This window comes from Mangifera indica, chromosome 9 (genome assembly GCF_011075055.1).
Source record: "Mangifera indica cultivar Alphonso chromosome 9, CATAS_Mindica_2.1, whole genome shotgun sequence".
NCBI lineage: Eukaryota > Viridiplantae > Streptophyta > Magnoliopsida > Sapindales > Anacardiaceae > Mangifera > Mangifera indica.
The window spans coordinates 15,379,532-15,398,542 of NC_058145.1; the positions used below are offsets into that span (position 1 = coordinate 15,379,532).

Genomic DNA, 19,011 nt, shown 5'->3' on the forward strand with positions numbered 1-19,011 from the left:
ACAAAAAAGGACGTAAGTTTGAAATTTGATAACTTTATAATAAGACGAGACTTTGAATTAACCGATTTAATGATTACGAAGATCAGTTATTAAATTTGAAATTTTATCAATTTAGTGTGATAGATCAGATTTCAATATGGAGGGTGGACTCAGGTGAGATTTCTTGTAAAAAAATTAAGAAAACAAGTAAAAGCCGCCAGGCCAACGGCATTGAAAAGTTAGAATAGAAGAAAAAATTCCACTCGAGGTCACACAGGAAATGCAGAGTGTTAACTTCAAATAACTTAGATATTTTTCTTCTTGTTTAAGTCTAAAGTCATTTATCAGATAATATCAAATATTGACCTACTTCTTCTGCCGTTTGATTTATGTTTACCATAAATTTTAGCACACGGTATAATATTGTTGGAGGTAGAGTTCACTGACATTTCTTAATATTTACTAATCTTATTTTCTCATAAATTTAAGTCTTATTATTATAATAAAAAAAATCTTAACACAAACAAATCGAAAAAACACATGGATAGATTGGCCGATGCATAGATTTGTGCAATAAAGTCTTATCATTTTGATTATATTTTGGATGGTTTTTATATTGAAAAACCATCAAAGAGAGAGAAATGGTGTTGGTAGTGGGGGTGATGACGTATCAAAGTGAATCATTAAAAAAAATAATCATCAATATTTTGAACTTTAAAGGAAAGGACTAATAATTCTAAAATATAGAAACCCTAAATAGTGAGGGTAAAAAAATTAATTTTTAAAATTAAAATAAAAAAATTATTAGTTTTTAAAAGCAAAATGAGAAAAATGAATAAATTTTTTTAAATAATATTTTTATTTTTAATAATAATAATAATAATATTTAACATATAAATAGATATTAAATCTTTCAAAATTTAGTTAATAGAAATTTGAGAGTGCATTCATCCTGAGAGGGAATATGTCTTTTTGCCATAATAAAATATATGTAGGCTTGTCTGATAGACAATCAGAATACACCAAAAGGAGGCCATTGGTTGTTATATATATGAACTACATTTTCAATGAACCTTCCATCAGTGGATGGGATGTCAAATTAGAAGAATTTCGGCTTTGATTCTTAGTCAATGAGATTGCCGGCCAATATATGTTTTTTATTTTATTTTTAATTGTTTTCATAAATAAATTAATAAATAAAACCCCATTTGCATCATTGCATTGTTTTATTGCCCAGCAAACCCTAATTGATTTCCATAACTGGTTGAAGCTCTAGCATTTCCAATTTCCATGCCCCATATCATATGTCTACCTTCCAACTTAGTTGACTTCTCAAATTTGACTTTCTTTTTAGTTGATTTTTTAATACAATTTTATTACTATGAATATAATTACATTAAATAGTATTTAAGAAAAAGTAAAATAATTTAAGAAAAATCATGCTACAAAATCCAAAATCCTCAAAGCATAATAAGGGATTTTACTTACTATAAATAAATATAAATACGTTAAATATTATTTAACAAAAAATCAAATAAGTTAAGAAAATTCATGCTACAGAATCCAAAATCCTCAAAGCATAATAAGGGATTGGAACGGTTTAAAGGTTAAACAAGAACATGTGCAATTATACATAACGCTCCCAAGTCATTTCGAATCATGGTTAATCTAAAATAGTGCCAACATCAATTGTTGTTCAATAAAATTATGCATACTCAGTTTTGAGTATTTAATTAAATATCTAGATAATGTGTTACTATATGATTGAATAATTTTGAATTAAAGATAAAATAATATCCAATTATATAATGATATATCAAGATACTCAACTATGTATTCGAGACTCGGTGCATTTGACATTGTTCATTGACTATAAATCCATACCGATATCACCATTAAAAAAAGTAACCAAATGACCAGATATCAAGAAGATGTTATCATAAAACATGCACAGGCTCACATCATCAATGGAAGACCCAATTGATGCCCTAATAAGTTAGAAACTGAATCAAATAAATGGTTTTGACCTTATCTAGAGAACTTTGAAATGGGAATTGTGCATGCTCCAAATGGCCACATGGGAAGTTCACACATGCAAGGCAAGAGAATATACAAGAAGAATAAATGCAAAAAGAGGAAGGCTTTCTTTTTGAACTACAAATATTTCATAGCACAGCCTTCTTCCATTTGAGACAAAACAACATTCTTTCTCCTGAATTTACAAGTCAATTAAGATTGTGAATCTAAGAGTGAACTTTTAAACTTGAAGGAACCCTCACTAGCTTGCAGTGCTAATTCACAAACCTAACATGACCTGGGGAATGAACAGTTTCAATTTTGGCAACAAAAGGCAATATAATTGACCTAGCCTGCCATTGAAACTACATCAAACCATTAGAGACCACCAAAATTATTACAAAATTCTATAGCATTGGCCATAGCCATAACCTATAACAAGCGCATAATGGGAGGCTATCTACCATACAGATAAACTAGTCTGAGCAGAAACAAGTCACAGAAAACAGTACCAAAACACTTCCCAAATCAACACAATTGAGTTCAAATATGCAACATATTTTACTTCTAGTGAACTTGAATATTATGTATTTCATCCAATATAAGTTGGTGTAATCATAAAAAATAGTCTACGCAGAAATATGTCATAGAAAATAGGAAGCATAGTGGACTTTCGAAAACAAATCCAAGGTTACAAGGAGGGAGGATTGCTCACGGCTATCCAGCAGTGGTAACTGACATTCGTGGAATCATGTAATGTAATTCATACACGTCAATATTCAAGTGAACCTACAGGATCTCGAACACCATTGCTGCAGCTACTCATCCTTTGACCTGAACTTGGGTTGAAGGATTCAACTCCTTGCTCTCCCAATTTCAGCACATCCTCAGGTGAAAGGATCTTGATATACCAAACATTATTCACAAAAGCCCTGCAAATGAGTAATGGTCAAGAGTCTCCATTAGAAAAACAAACTTACAGGCAAATTCTTCTGTTTCAGGAATATTGAAATATGAATTGGTAAAGCTTCAAGTTAACAAAATATGATAGCAAAAAGGAGAAAAGAGACAAACTAAAATCATAATTACCCTTATTTTCAACATGTATTGGAAGAATAAAATTCCGATACAAAAAAATAAATAATAACACAGGCTCCTCACAATGTTATAAATTCTTAGCCATTCATCTATCCTAATCAAAGGGGATTAATAAATGTTACATTTTTTCTTCAAATATTAGATTAAAACAGAAAAATTCGTGGGATTTTAAGCAAATTGAAAATCCAAAGCCCTCCCAAGCGCACCCATGTGCATGTGTGCAATATCAATAGGATAATAAATTCACACAGAAAAAAGTCTTTTTTATAGAAATCTGCCTATTTGTATGGATTACGTACTCCCATGGGTCGTCTCCAAGGAGAAGCACATCATTCTCCCTGTCGACAAATACAAGCTGCCAGCCTGATCTAAGGGGGTCCTCCAACAGCCCCTCGATTCCAAACATCTGTGCCAGCTTTTCTCGCAGCTCATTATAGCTGCTGAACTGGGAGATGTCCAGTGAGCGTCCAATGGACCCAGATTTATAGACCTGCAAACACAGACCCAGAATCATTCACTTAGACCAACAAAGGCTAACAAAAATACTCAAACTCACCTTGACAAAAGTCTGGTCTTGGGTCTGTTGGTCCATTTGCCCAGCACTATGCATCAACTCAGAAGATTCTTGAGTAGACCCATACAAAGAATTGTGAAACCCAGAATCCCCTAACTGCATTGAGGAGACATCAGGATCAACTGAAGTAGAAAATCTGGAAACTGTAGTGGGAAGAAGGAGGCCAGATGAATCAATATTAACACCAAATATAGTGGAATTCTGAGCATCTGTGTTACAATTTTCATGTTCAACTGCAGCATCTTTCACATTGAAAGATGGCGAAAGTGACATTGGGTTGACAAAAGCATGAGCCTGTGATTTTGCAAACTTTGCAGCCCAAGATTGTTGGGGCAAATGCTCACTTATCATGGACTGACCAGTTCCAGAGAAGTTCAAAAGATTGCCACTCCCTTCAGGCAGGGAACCCAGCATGGTCTGCATAGGGTTAATAGAAGCCGGAACCTCTGTGCTTGATTCCAATAAGTCTGATTTGGAAAATGATGATGAAGACACATTTGAATGCTGTCTCTGCAGGATCTGATCACTTTGAATCTGAAGTGCATCACGATAAAAGCGTTGGTGGTGTTGTGCCTGTTCCTCTGGTTGATTGTTAAGCTGATGTATAACATTCCTTGGCATGTTTTCTGTTAAAATTTGGGATTGTGCCTGCAGCACATTATGAGGAATTGACTGCTGAATTGTTTGTTGCTGCTGCTTTAGTTGCATCAATGGATTATGACTGCCACTTTGTTGAACAAATTGGAAAGGCTGCTGCAGCTGCATGAAATGCTGCCTCAGGGGATCTCCACTCTGCAAACCAGCTGCTAACATTGCCTGGTACTGCTGATTGGGATCATTTCCAAGCAATGATGGATCCAATCTCTGCTGCATCCAGGGAAACATACTTGGAGATTGAAAATTGAGAGTGGTCAGACCCTGTTCCCCGGCTCCCCCTCTTAACCACAATAGGCTGTTAGCTGATTCATCTCTGTTATCTGTAGCAAGATGATAGGAAAAAAATCCATTTAAAACAGATAAACCCCCATAAACTATTTTCTACTACCCTTGTTTTTTAATCAATTACTAGTTCAAATGTTCTCAATAGTAGCGATCTACGTTTAAATGCTATCAGATCAGGATGACAGTAGGTTGAGAAAAACAAGCAAAGGCAGGTGGAAGGAATGAGCTGCATAAGTTTCCAACAATTCTACATACAAAATGTACATAAAGCAGGCATACTTGAAATTCTATGATTACTGAACCACTTCTGGTTCCTGCTCGCCACCTTTGATAAAATCAGGGTTTTACCAACATTATAGACTCAGCAAGGACTTGGTTCTATGATTTATTGATTGTATGTTCAATTCTAGAATTCAGGCAGGACTGTGAATATTAAACTTTGCATCCATCAGTATTATACTTCAAAAAGATAAAATTCCAAGTTTTTCAGTTTTATTGAGATTTCTTACTGAGATTTATCCTTCAATTAAATCTAACAGAATACCTCAGTTTTAACTACAAATCTCTATAATGAACATCAAATTGAAAAATTTGAAAATATAAAAATGTTCTGGCCAGGTTTTTAATAAAAGGATAACATTAAAGAGGACTACCTACCATGCAATGATGAGGGCCCAGAATGCCAAGGTCGTTTCAGTCTGAGGGGAAACAATGATGGATACATTGGAAAAGTTGTCAAAGGTTCAATCTCCCACAAGGATACCCTTGGCTGTCTCTCACCAGCTGTAGACTCATCCCAGCCAACCTACAATAAGAGGTGGAAAAAACAGAAGCAACACATCTATGAGTTACAAGTTTTTAACCAAAGAGACAGGTTTCTTCCATGCTACCTCTTACATTCAATTATAAGGATATTTTTGCAGCTCAGCAGTTTTGATGGACATAAAATTAGTCATAAAATAATACAGTAGGAATCACAATTTTGTATGCAAGAACACTCTAAAACAAGGGCAAGACTAAAGGACCAGATTACTTATACTAAAAAACTGTTCAAGAAAGCAGAATTGAGTATTCAGACATCTGCAGACAAGAACGCATGGAATTAGTTTCAGAAGCAGAAGGCACATAGAAACAATGCCAACAAAATATCTGAAGTCAGCAGCAACCCAAAAAAAGTATTTAAGTTGCATTTAACTCTATCTAGTACTACTTATCATCCAGAATCTACAGACATTTTATCAAATGAATATTTCCTGCAACTGAGTTTAAAGAAATTATTTTACTTCAGTTTTCTCCATTTTTGACTTCTGACATTGTAGGGAAAAACAAATCCGAATCATCACACATAAATATAGATTTTATTACTAATAAAAATCAAAGGGTGTTTTTCATTAATGATACAAGCATATATTTTCTTTTAATGTGACACATTTTCAGAAAAGCTGTAACTGCAGGTGTGGACAAAACCCAAAAAAGTTTACTGCAATAGTTGCCTCTTGCACTTAAAGTTGAAAAGAGTTAGGTCTTTATATTTCTAACAATTTGATTATAAGATTTTTTCTTGCATTAGTACAATAGTTGCTTCTGACTCTCTAGTTCCTAAAGTCAAAATATGTTTTCACCCAAATTTAGGCCTACCTATATTTGTGCTAATATGATGAAGGGGTTCTTATTGCATGATGTACTATGAATTTATTGATTAAATATTATGATGGTTTAAAAAATGATTTGAAAAAAGGACCTTCTTTAGCATGTCTTGACCAAAAAATTTCACTTTGATCTACTGGTTGGAAGCTTCATTTCTTCTGTCAATAATAACTTTCACTTTCACTTCACTCAAGACTTAACTTAGTATTTGGTGAATAATTCTAAAGAGATATTTTACATTTTTTCTAATGATGTTCTTCCTCCATCTCTCTTTTGTGAATGTTTGTGCCCTACCTTTCTTTATGTACACATTCCTAATCCAACTTTTTTGGGCGACATTCTTGCTACACCTCATTTAGGTGCACATTCCTATTCACCTTTCTTTTGAAGAAAATTCTTGCTGCAAACCTGTGATAAAGGAATTCTGCTTTCTTCTACAAGAATTCAAAGTTTTTCTCTTTTTTTAAGGTGATTCTTGCTCATGAATGTTTGCGCTCTACCTTATCTATGTGATAATTTCTATGTAGCCTTTCTTGGGTGAACATTCTAACTACAAATATTTCTGAAGAAAATTCCTCCTTCATCCAGTGAGTTTCCATTGCAAAGAAAACAAGCTTTCCTACATAATTCAATTGCGAGTTAATAAGAACACCACATAAATGAAAGCAACATTTCAATATAACAATCTTTCATCCAGTGAAGCAAAACTTGTCATGTCCATGAAAGAAAAATCTAGGTCTGGATAATAGCATCAAATGATAGACCAGATTTTATCAGGCTGCTTGCAGTATTCTTCACCCATAATATTGCTCTAAACACAAAAAAGTTCTTGAAACACTACAAAGCTAAAGGCTGAGGCGAAAGAAGGTATATGTAGGAGAAAGAACGCTAAGGCGACACGCGACAACAAAACAATGATGGCTGTTGTGACCACTTTTAGAGAGAGACATGATAAAGGGGAGGAAGAAATGTGGAAGCAGGAGATTAAAGGGAAAAGAGACTAGAAAGAGAAGATATATTAGGGAAAGGAAGAATGGAGAAGGGTCAGGTACTTGGTTGGCAGGGAGAATTCCAGCTCCTTTATACTGCCGGGTTTATCCAATTTCTAGGAATATGCTGTTTAACATGTAAATCTAGATATGGCAGTGTTGTGAATAGGTAGTAATTCCTGCTGAGTTCATAAATAAACACCAGAATATTTAGAATCAGTGTTCACTGGGTTGTTTGGCTGGATTGTTTGCTGGTTTAGTGGGTTGTGTGTTGTGTTTTTTGAATTTTGCGGGTGGAAATGCATCAAATGCCCTTTTACTCTATTATTGTTTCTCACTTCAATTCTTTCCATTATATTTTTCTCTCCTATCCTCTCTGTTTCATTTCCTTACATCCACTGGCTGATTAGAGTGCTCAGAGCAATTTTTGGTGGATCGGTTGAGTGTTTCATTGGTTAAAAAATAAAGCGAATCACTACAATGATTTTCTATTCATTACTCACCATTCTACCCTGTTTCCACCTAAGTGAAACCTTGATTAGTCAGTTAGAACAACCTGACTTACATTTTCTTAGCTTGTCTCAACTCTCAAGTGAACTTTTTGCAACAACCAACCCTGACATTTCAGAAAATGATAGTTCGACGTTGTATTTAGGGGTATAATACAGAACCAACCCCAAGGTTTTGACTTATTCAGAAACTGCCCAAGGGCCTGGCAGCACCAAAATAAATTAACTGTAAAAGGTAAAAAATAATTTCACAGTAAAACTAATGGGTAGAACTGGAAATAAGAAACAAAGCACATTCTCATATCAATAGATTTAAAAATCTAAGTACATGACAGAACACAACCTAGGGATGCATGACTTAAGCAAATCAGAATAAACCCAGAAAGCCCAATAAGGCAAACCTAGAGTTTCATTAGAAATAACTATAAATGTGAACATAGACCTAATTTTCAAGAGCGTTCTTCCTAACTTCCCTATTTTAAAGCACAAACTTTCTGGACTTGGAATCTTAAATAGCTCAAGTTTAACATACAAACAGCAACATTAAAGCCAATAACCATTTCTACTGGCTGACTTTATTCACATGTATCGATCATCCAATAACACTGACGCAGACTTAAAATCAGAAACCAAAGTACTAGCATGGTGAGAATCTAGTGTAAAGTATTTTATTTGTTTTCAGAATTTAACATTTGGCATAGGAACAATAAGACATATAAATGTGAGTATGTGACAAAGAATTAGATGGCAGAAGGAGAAATGGAAAGGGAGAAACTAATATAAACTGAGGGTAGAGAGAGAAACCAATATTATCATTTATATACTGAAGTCCTTTCACAAACAACCTTAAGACCCTTTATGAAGCCCAAGGCCTATGCCTAGTGCAAAAATCAAACCTAACAAAACAAGAAATGACTATCGAAACTTTAAAGGGAAAAAAAACTTCATAGTGTAACTGCTAAATTGGTATATTGATCAACATTGTTAGAAAAGATAGCATACAAACATGCATAACCATTTCAACCAAATCGACTTACGAATCATAATTTGATCAAGATGAACCCATTAGCATGTTTGGCCTAACATTTATTAACTTAACAAACCCTTGAAAGGAGGTGAGGATATTTTTCCTGCTTAAGCACAAGATCTAGAGTTCCTTCGGTAAAGATTATAATGGAAAAATATATTGGTACACAACCAAAAAGTACTATTTTAAATCCATAGTAAACACAAATCTAGATTACCTTGACAGACCGCCAGTGAGAATTTGGCCAACGAACAGGATCCAGATCACTTATACCAGTTATTGTGCCCATGTACCTGGAGAGTACAAGTTTTTGACACATGACCAACATGGCATGGACAGTTTAAAATATTTTCAAATTATTTTAATGGATAAATGCATCTGTCATAGATGGTATAGATACTACATAGTGTTGCCATATTGATTAAAATTATAAAATTACTTCAGTAGCCATGAAGTCCTAAAAACTCAAAAATAATTAATTATCAGTTCCACTAATACCTACGAACACTTGATTCTTCAGTCTCAAAAAGCATACGAAAGCGCATCCCCACTGAAACACGTGTGTGAAACACCGCTTTAACATACTTTGAAAGGGGTATGACAAACTCAGATGGACTAGCCCTGGATATTAAATCATGTTAGCAAAAATTAAACAAATTATAGACAGAAAGACAGAAAACTGTTGTTACCTCGGGTTATAGAAAACTGTAAAACAACTGTTCGTTGCAGCTGCATGTGCTGCAGCAGCAAGGAGTCCAATATGCATGCTATCACTAGATAAAACAGATGATGGCATTACAGTTGGTGGTCGAATTGCACGGCGAATTCCCAAAAGAAGCTGATTCTTTTCATTCCTAATTGTCCAATGTCACCAAGATAAGTATGATAGTAAATTCCTGAGCAAAATGAGCAACAATTAGAACACACGTACCAAATAAAAAGAACAGAATCTCCAGCAACTAGTCTTTTGGCACTAACAAACACACTCCATCCTGTCGTAAGAAGATGTCGTTTGGGCTGTCCTGCAATATGCAAAATCAAACATGTCAGCTTTCACATAAAATCACTAGTTGCAACTGAATTCCATCATAATAAACAACCTAATTTAATCAAATTAAGTTTCAAAAATGAGGTTCTATAAATTAGCTTTTAATCTAATTAATTGGGAAACAACACTGCAACCCATCAATGAGGGGGAACTTGAATTTAGAAGGCAACTATATAAATTGCAGAATAAAATTTTGTAAATCCAAAGCCAAGAAAATTTTCAGCAGCTAACAAATAGGCAATATAATAGCTCAATCCTTACACGTAACCAACACAACATGTAAAACATTGTTGGCTGTTAAAATACCATTGATGAAATAATTTAAGCTGATAGGTATGGACCCAACTAGGGATGGCAAAACCCTGAGGTCAAGCTAGGCAAACCCATGTTGCTTTTCAAATAGCAGGCTAGGGTATAGGCCAAAATTTTAATAAATTTAATTATTTTAAAATATTAAATAATACTTAATAATATGTGTAAGTATTATTTTTACATTACAATCTGTAATAAAACCTGGATCTGAATCTAGAATCCAAGCCGAGGCCCAAAAATAGTATTTAAGCTATTACAGGCCCTTTCATACGTACTTCCATGTGGACCTAATATAACCCCAACAACAAATGCAACTATAATGACACACAACTTATTGTTATTTAATAATATCAGAGGGAGATTCAAACACAAGACGACTTGATCAAGCTAGCAAAGATACGAAGTTAGAATATCAAATAATAAAATAAAGAAAACAAATTTGGTGAATAAGAACTGAATATAACATATACGAGAAATGGAAAAGTCAGCTTACACTTCACCAATTCTCTTAACAATCCCAAACAGACAAACTGACAATTTAAAAAATGAAGAACTCCAACAAATTATAAAGTGATGGACTGAATGAGAGAAGAAGTGAACCAATTGTATAGAAAACCCTGTAAGGTTGACCCTGGTCAATTAGACATCATTGAATTATACCAGATTTTGAAAATGGCAAGTTATATTAACTACTTCATAGATGAAAGAGAAGGCATGAACAAAATAAGATTTACGAGCTGATAAACTTGCATACTATTATATTCAAGAAATCATGAAATTTTGAATTAATTTCCTTTTATTTATTTATTTATTAAAAACTTTTACAAAAAACCCTGCCCATCCCTTGCATATGCAAAAATCACTCATTGTCCATGCAAGGAGATAGTTTTGAATGATCCCTAAATCTAACCAACCACAAGATTAAACTTATCCTTTGATCAATCTAATTTGTATTCTAATATTACATATCTTATTATCTGCTATAGACAGAGCTGTTCGATAGTAAACTTTTAATCTCTTTGTAAAGTATGATCAAAGGAACATCTAGGACTCCAAGAGCCTACTTTTATCTAAAACTGCATCTTCAATAGCACCACAATTTGCATATCTAGGCACTTCGAATCTCTCACCAAAAAGCAATATTTATTGAGTACAATGATTCTACTTCTTACCACATATCATAGTGCCAAAATTTTCATCTTCAAGGATTCTACTTCTTTTCATAAACCTATTTCACCACTTTTGAGGTTTGGCCCCTCACCTTAACAGCACAAGAAAAAAAAATCAGTGAACTATATTGAGTACAATGATTTATTTAAACAAGGTTCTATAAGTTCAGCCTCTCACATTGAATTACTGACACCACCTCTTGATTGTACATGCTTGATCTCAAAAGCAAATCTAGGCAATAAATATTAACATTGGTGGATTAAGAGACTTTGAAGGCATTACATCTGGTCATTGTGCATTGTCATAGGCTTAATTGGTTGTTGTTTGCATTTGCTTAGTCAATCCAACATTAGGTTTGGAAGTTAGTGAAATGCAAATATTGCATGTTTATTCACTCACTGATGGAATTTCACACAACTTTTGGTCATATGTACCCTAGAGGGGTCCAGCTTCTTTCAGGAGTGAGTCTGTAATTAAAAGTTCAATTGATCTTCAAGACGCTTGATGCTAGAGCATAAAAAAGTTCTTATATATAACCCAGGGAATCAGTGTTAGATAGCTGCCCATACAGAAGCACAATGCTGCAAACCCAAATTTTTCTTCCCTTTTTAATTAAAATTAGTAACTTTTCCTAGCGAATAATTTTCTTGAGAATTGAATTTCTCTTGCCAGTTTCCAAAGAGAGTTCCTAAATTAGTTTTATTATATCCCATTGGTGATGAACTCAACAGACAGATTTTTAAAGTATCTAAATAGTTTTGTGAATAACCTCACTCTTATGCCTTCTTGAAACTTCTATCATTTCAATCACTGTGATACGAATGTACATATACATTCATAACAAGATGTGGAACTCTATCTAAAGTTTGTTAAAAAATCTAATGGATATGAGAGCGTGAAGGCTTGCTACTATGTTCATTCTGCATCTGGGTTGGTCTTATTTTGGTCTTATGCAGAATCTTTATGTAAATGACTTTACTAGACCTTTTTAACCTACAGTGACGTAGCACTTTCTTACAAGAAATGATGTAGCAGCTAGTTAGCAAACTTTAACATTTATTTCCCTTACCTTCTTGTTATTTATTATCATTTATTTTTGTTATAACACAAGATAAAGACAGTAATAATGGCTAACAATATCCTTGCATCTATAATAATATTAAGCAGTCACCTGTCAAAGAAAAAATCTGGCTTACTAAAACTTTTAACAGATTTCTGAAGTAGTCACCTATAATAATATTAATCAGCCAGGAATACGAAGCTTCCTGAAGATTTCTCAAGTATGTAAAACATCTTTAAACACTTAAGAACATAAAAATGGTGGATTCTGGAAATATAATAGAACATCAGCGATCTTCAAGTACACCACAAAGAGAAACAGACAAAACAAAATTCCATCCCAAAACCCACAAAAGACACCAACACAAAAAAGTGACAAAAGCTCAAGACACAACATAACCAATTCACCATTGCTGGTGAGGAAAGCAAGAGGAAAATATTCCAGTACCATTCTTCCACATTATAGTTAAAAGCAAAAAGCTCGTTATTGCATAGTTAAATCTGTATATTAATGCATGGAAAATTCACTAGAACTCCTAAGGAACGCCTTAGCCACTAAAACCCCTAAGCACCACCTTAGCTGCTAAAGCTCCTAAGGACCACCTTAACATTACAATGAAGAAACACTTGCATTCCACCAGTAACTGCTCTTTAGAATGATTTCAGCCCCATTAGAACTATGAAATTGAAAAAAGAATGACCCAACCCCTACCTCGAAAGATATGTCTGAACTTCCACTCAACATCATGGAGATCCCTTGCAATGAGTTCTTGAGCTGGTGGCTGCTGTGAGAAATCCTGCGAACAGAAGGACAAAAATAAATAAGTAAAGGTAAAAGATTATTAGCATTAGACAAGTCGCTTTAAGCAGTATAAGCCAACAAAGAGACTACCAGTGAAGGGAAGACTTTTTCAGCAGCACGACGAGGAACGGAAAACCCTCCATGTGTACTAGTATCACTAGCTGTCAAGGTCTTACAAAAATAATTGGTGGGCTGCTTGCTGGGGATCCCCAATTCCATGTGAACAAATGTATCCTTATGCTCTTGCTACATGTGCAATGATAAAAATGAAAAATTTTGCTAACATTTAAACTTAGGCCCAACATCTTTATCAAAACCCAGTGCAAGAACAATGAACTCAGGATTACCGGTGTCATAGGCTGCAATGTCATTTGAGCATACACTTCGTCTGTTTCAACATCTGCCTGAAATTCCACAGAGTCCATATAGTTAAGAAGTTCAACATCGCAATCCACTAAATTACAAATTACAAATAAAACTTATAACCTACATGCATAGTGACATTGTGAAGTTGGCATATTAACTGCGGCGGCAGGCTTGGGTAATTGGGTATCTGACTATCGACTTCTTTGTTAGTTGTGGCAGCTACCTACAAGTTCATTTTACTTTTATTGGAATCCCACAAGTAAACGTATATCTAACACAAATTTGATAAAAAATATAGAGGAAAACAAAAAAAAATTATTTTGAGTTTAAAACAAAAACCTGTTCACTATGCCCCTGAGGGAAGTAGACCACCCGGCAGCCCACCGCAGGTAGAGACACCAACGGCCCAGCGCATGCATGCCATAGCTCTGAATTCAAGCATTTCTTCTCCCCTGTCATCATCATAACCATATTTACACAAATTAAACATTCTAAACCACAACTTAATTCATGACCACAAGATATTCGATTAAATGCCTCTTTGAATTTAAAGCAATCCCAGAACTAAACACAATCATTATTAAAAGCAACAAACAATAAAATGAAACAACAAAAGAAGAGAAGAAAGGCATACCTTCATTTCCCTGTTGACCCAATCCTGACGTTGAAAGCTTCATCCACACTTTATTATCAAACTTAACTCTAATAACAATACTTCAAATGTAATATAAGAAAATAAACTTTTTTTACATTAAAAAAAACCCTAACTCAGTACTTATTAGCTCATATCATATCTTTCCCTTCTAATTCACACCACCCTCACAAATCAAACTAAATCCAAATCCATTAAGATCTTTAATTTGCAAAAACCACTTCAGATTAACAACATTCTGGGCTCAAAATTAAATCCAGAACCGAGATCGCAATAAGAGAGAGGGGAGGGAGGCTTCTTGAGGTTGTAGTTCAATCACTTTCACACACAGTTGTTTCTTTTAGTGAAAGCTTTTTGAAAGTCACTGTTGGCTTGTTGAGAGAGAAAAAGGAGTGATGTCAGTAGTGTCTCTTATAAGGGACCCGACCAAGGTGGACCTCAGCGCAGAGGAGAGAGAAGGGTGAGTTTTGGGAAGGAGGAATCTCGACCGCTGAATGGTCCGTACAGAGGAATGGTCACCGTCCATTTTGGTACTGATTTGACAGCAGGCATGTGCCACCATCTTCAGTGGTCATTGTCAGAGTACGGATATATAAATAAATATTAATTTTTCTTCGGCTTTAGATATTTTTAATGGATATTTTAATTATACCGGAATAAAGTATTCAACGTCCGAGGAACAACCAGCTTAAATAGATTATATTTTTTCCACCGGAACTTCGACCAAAAGATGATTTAAACTTTGATGACATGTTTGAAATATAGTATAACAATTATTATGTTTTATTAAATTAATTTATATGAATAATTATTATGTTTTAATTAAATACGTTAAATTTATTATTTTATTTAAATAATTTAAAATCTGCTGAACTAAAATCAAAGTGCCCTGACAAAAATAAATAAATAATAAATCAAAGATGAGAGAGGAGGAGAAATGAGTAAGGAAGAAACTTCAATAATTGAAAAAGTTGAGTTAAAGTAAGAATGTTTGACCGCGATGGCTCAGCCACCCCCCTTCGATATCGTGGGGTAGTGTGGAGGGAAAACTCGAGGCATTTGAGTCGACTCAAATGTGGTTAGGCAAGGACGACAGCTAAGGGCTTAACAGCTCACGTAGGTGACAAGAGGTGTGTCATTAAACATTCGAGGCGACTATTGTCAGGTCGGGTTTCGTGGATAAAATATGCAAATTGAAACCCAAGTGACGAGATTTGGTGGAGATGACAGGTCTGTCGGCACTGACAAAATCGACAAGTAATATTATGTAATACCCATTGTACACAGTGAAATTTTTAAGTAGGGGGTTGAATGGTTGTACTATTTTGGCACTCTTCATTTATTATGTGGTTCATGTTTTTAATTTAAGTTTTGTTTTAAGAAATTCAGGACAACATATCTCTTCAGATTTGTATTCTTTTATATGTTTAGAACATGATGTTACGGGGAGGAAAAATGTCGAATGAAGATTCAAGATAAAGAAGAAGGTTAGGTGAAAAGAAATCCAAAGCAAACAGTCATTCAATTGAGTTTGTAATGGTCATTCTTCTAACTGTAGTAAGAAGGTTTAAAATGAAAGAAGTTTGTTTTGTAATAGTCATTTAATTAGTCCTCACAATTAAATCTAAACTATCGATAAAAGTTAGAGAAATTTTCTTCAAGAAACTCTACAAGTTTAATCTTGTTTTTGTTATGTCTTTTTTTTTTGGTTACTGGAATGACATTAACCATTGTTTGTTTCTTATAAGCGAGGTCACAACTTTTAGACGCTTGACTTGTATCACGCAAGCAACATCATTGTAAAAAAACAAATTAAAATTAAGAAGTGTTGATTATAGATACGATCTAAGAGGGAAATATTATGATAAAGGTTGGTGGAGTGGAGGATGTCAAGAAATTATATGTTGAGATGATAATTTTAATTCAAATTTAAAGGTTTTAACTTTTTTTACTTTTAACAGAAAAAAATTTTTTCAATAAAAATAAAGAAGGGATAGGAACAGGAATAAAAAAAATCTCTATAATCAAAGATAAAGACATGTGTCTCATCACCACCTTGCCTTTATTTTCGTCTATTTATATTAATATATTTACTTAAAATACTAACATAATTTTATAGTTTTAAATTATTTATATTTTTAAAATTTATTTAGGTTTTTATTGTGTATATTAAAGTGATTGATAGATGATATTTGTGATATTTAAAATAGTTTATTGATTTTAATTTTGTTTAATTTTATTATTTAATATATTTATATTGTGTTTAGAAAATATGAGAAATATATTTTTTTCTAAAAATATGGAAATGAGATTTTTCTTCATGAGGAAAAAAAAAAATTTTTGTCATCCCTATAATGGAAACAAGATGGAGATGGGGATTAAGATCCCTTTCCTCCCTTTCTCTATTCTCATCTCTAACTATTTATGGGTTTTTTGAGAAAATTATGGAGAGATGTGGTGTAGCAGTCATGGGGTAAGCTATTCGGTGCAGCAGGAATAGTGGTTTCGTAAGCTAAGAATGGGTGTTATAAACATCTAATAAATAAAATGAAATTGTTCGAAAAAACAAAGTCTTTAGTCGTTTGAGAAGCTCTCTAGTCATTCCCTATCAAAACGAGCCATTCTACATGTCGTTCTATCAACACTTACGTGAAAGAAGCAAGTTCAAGATCTATAGTAATGGCTTACGCAATTAGAAGGCACTAATCTTTCTGCAAGTGCCAACGTCGTTTTATTTTATGCTATGTCCTTTTGGATAATTGATTCCTTCTCATTTTTTTGATAATCAACCGTCCAGCCCGCTTAGGCAGACAAGAAAAACCCACAAACTACGGAGAGGACGAGCCCAACTTCCAGTCATCTGTCTAGACAGCTTCTATATGGTTTATAGAGACAAGGCAAATTTTTACAGGGAAGAATTTGGATAATGTTGCCAGGGAGACATATAATAAAACTATGTGTATAAATAATGATATATTTTTATATAATTAAATTTTATTTTATTTTTAATTTTTAACTATTTAATCGCATAATGATACGTTGCTATTTGCGTATAAAATTGTGTACAAAAATTATATATATAACACTACTTAAAAGAGATATTTAGTTGCTTGTGAGATATTTTGTTCTATCATGATTTTTTTAAAGGTGTCAATTAGGTTTACCCAACCAAAAAACCAAGAAAATGCCCTTATGGTACTGTAGCATATTGGACCCAACCAATTGGCCTAGACACCAGTGGGGTCTACTACTGTTTACATAATATTAAAAAATAATTAATTAAGTAATAATTATACTATTAAAAATTAATGAGTTTACCTGTTTAAAACTCGATTTCTTATATATTGATTGAGTTGTGGGCTTTATACATCTCATAGGCCAACCCGCCCCCCTCCCCCACCAAGGTCTTAGATGTTATTTTATTTTTAATGTTTTATTTATGTATAAATTATACACAAAAATTATACATGTAACACTACTCAATAGAGATATTTAGTTGCTTATGAGTAGGGTTAGATTAGAAGCGAGTTTGTTCAGGTTCAAAACGAGTTTTGCTTGAACGAGCCTGAACCCGAGTACGAACTAGAGCTTGAATTTTAAGCACAAAATAAATACGAGTCCGAATCCGAACATTAGTTAAGCGAATCAAGCTTAGCTCGCGAGTCGTTTACTCAAATGAAAAAACATTTAACTTGGAACAAACAACACCGTTTGTTCCTTGAAATACATGCCTGAAATTGAGCTACTGAGCCTAAAATGTGAGCCCAAAGTGAACCCGAGTCTGAATACACAAACCCAAGCTAAGTGCGAGTCAAACCCAAACACTGAAATTATGAAATAAGTTGAATACGAACATATGTTTAACGAGCTCAACAAACCCGAGTCTGAGCTTGGGCTCACTGAAAAAGAGCCAAAAACAAGCTGGCCCTGTTCGGGCTTGGCTCACATCCAACCCTACTTGTTGAGATATTATGTTATACCATGATTTATCTAAAGGTGTCAATTAGGCAAACTCAACCAAAAAACCAAGAAAATGGCCTTCTAGTACTATAACATGTGGGACCCCACCAATGGGCCTAAACACCAATGGGGTCTGTAATTGTTTACATCATATTAAAAAATAATTAATTAAGTAATAATTATAATATTAAAAGTTAATTTTTTATTAAAAGTAATGAGTTTACCTATTTAAGGTCTGATTTTTTATATATTGATTGAGTCGTAGGCTTTATACATTTCATAGGCCAACCTGCCCCTTCCCCCACCAAGGTTTGCTACTATAGCATGTCTTAAGCCCAGTTTATAAACACCTCTATCTAAAACCTTTTAAAATATTTTTAGAGTATTCTTTATAAAATTTTAATTAAATATTTTTAAGTTATATTTATATAAATAAAATTATGTATTCTTAAATTATTTTTATTTTTGTATTGATAATAGTAGAAATTCAACTGTTATTATAATATTTTGTAAATATTAAAAGTATTTTGGTTTTAATCATAAATTTGGAAAGTTGTTGTAATTAATCCTTTTTAAAAAGTATTTTTACTATTTAATATATAACTAATGTCATATGTTTGTCGCTTTTACAACACAGTTGCGTGGCATTTAGTTAAAATAAATTTAATTTTATAATAATATATTATATGCATATTTAAATTATATCCTAAAGTGTTGCTCAAATACGTTGTAAGAACAACAATGTTTTATATCAATAGACAATAATACTTAAAAAAAAAAAAAAAGGATTAATTAACTGACTTCCCTAATCTATGGTTAACCAAAATACTCCCAATATTTTAAAAAATATTCTAATAACCC

General features: G+C 33.4%; 1 protein-coding gene across 1 annotated transcript; it reads right to left on the bottom strand.

Annotated features, from left to right (window-relative positions):
• Positions 1 to 2,532: 2,532 nt before the first annotated feature.
• On the bottom strand, positions 2,533 to 14,583 carry LOC123226555 (auxin response factor 8). Its single transcript, XM_044651088.1, has 14 exons — positions 14,173 to 14,583; positions 13,878 to 13,990; positions 13,663 to 13,761; positions 13,520 to 13,576; positions 13,263 to 13,418; positions 13,083 to 13,167; positions 9,713 to 9,803; positions 9,471 to 9,635; positions 9,280 to 9,402; positions 8,999 to 9,074; positions 5,267 to 5,414; positions 3,650 to 4,644; positions 3,393 to 3,583; positions 2,533 to 2,927 (listed from the first exon to the last, which is right to left on the bottom strand). The coding sequence occupies exons 1-14, from the start codon at positions 14,213 to 14,215 to the stop codon at positions 2,768 to 2,770; spliced, it is 2,502 nt and encodes an 833-aa protein (XP_044507023.1). The 5' UTR covers positions 14,216 to 14,583; the 3' UTR covers positions 2,533 to 2,767.
• Between the last annotated feature and the right edge of the window lie 4,428 nt (positions 14,584 to 19,011).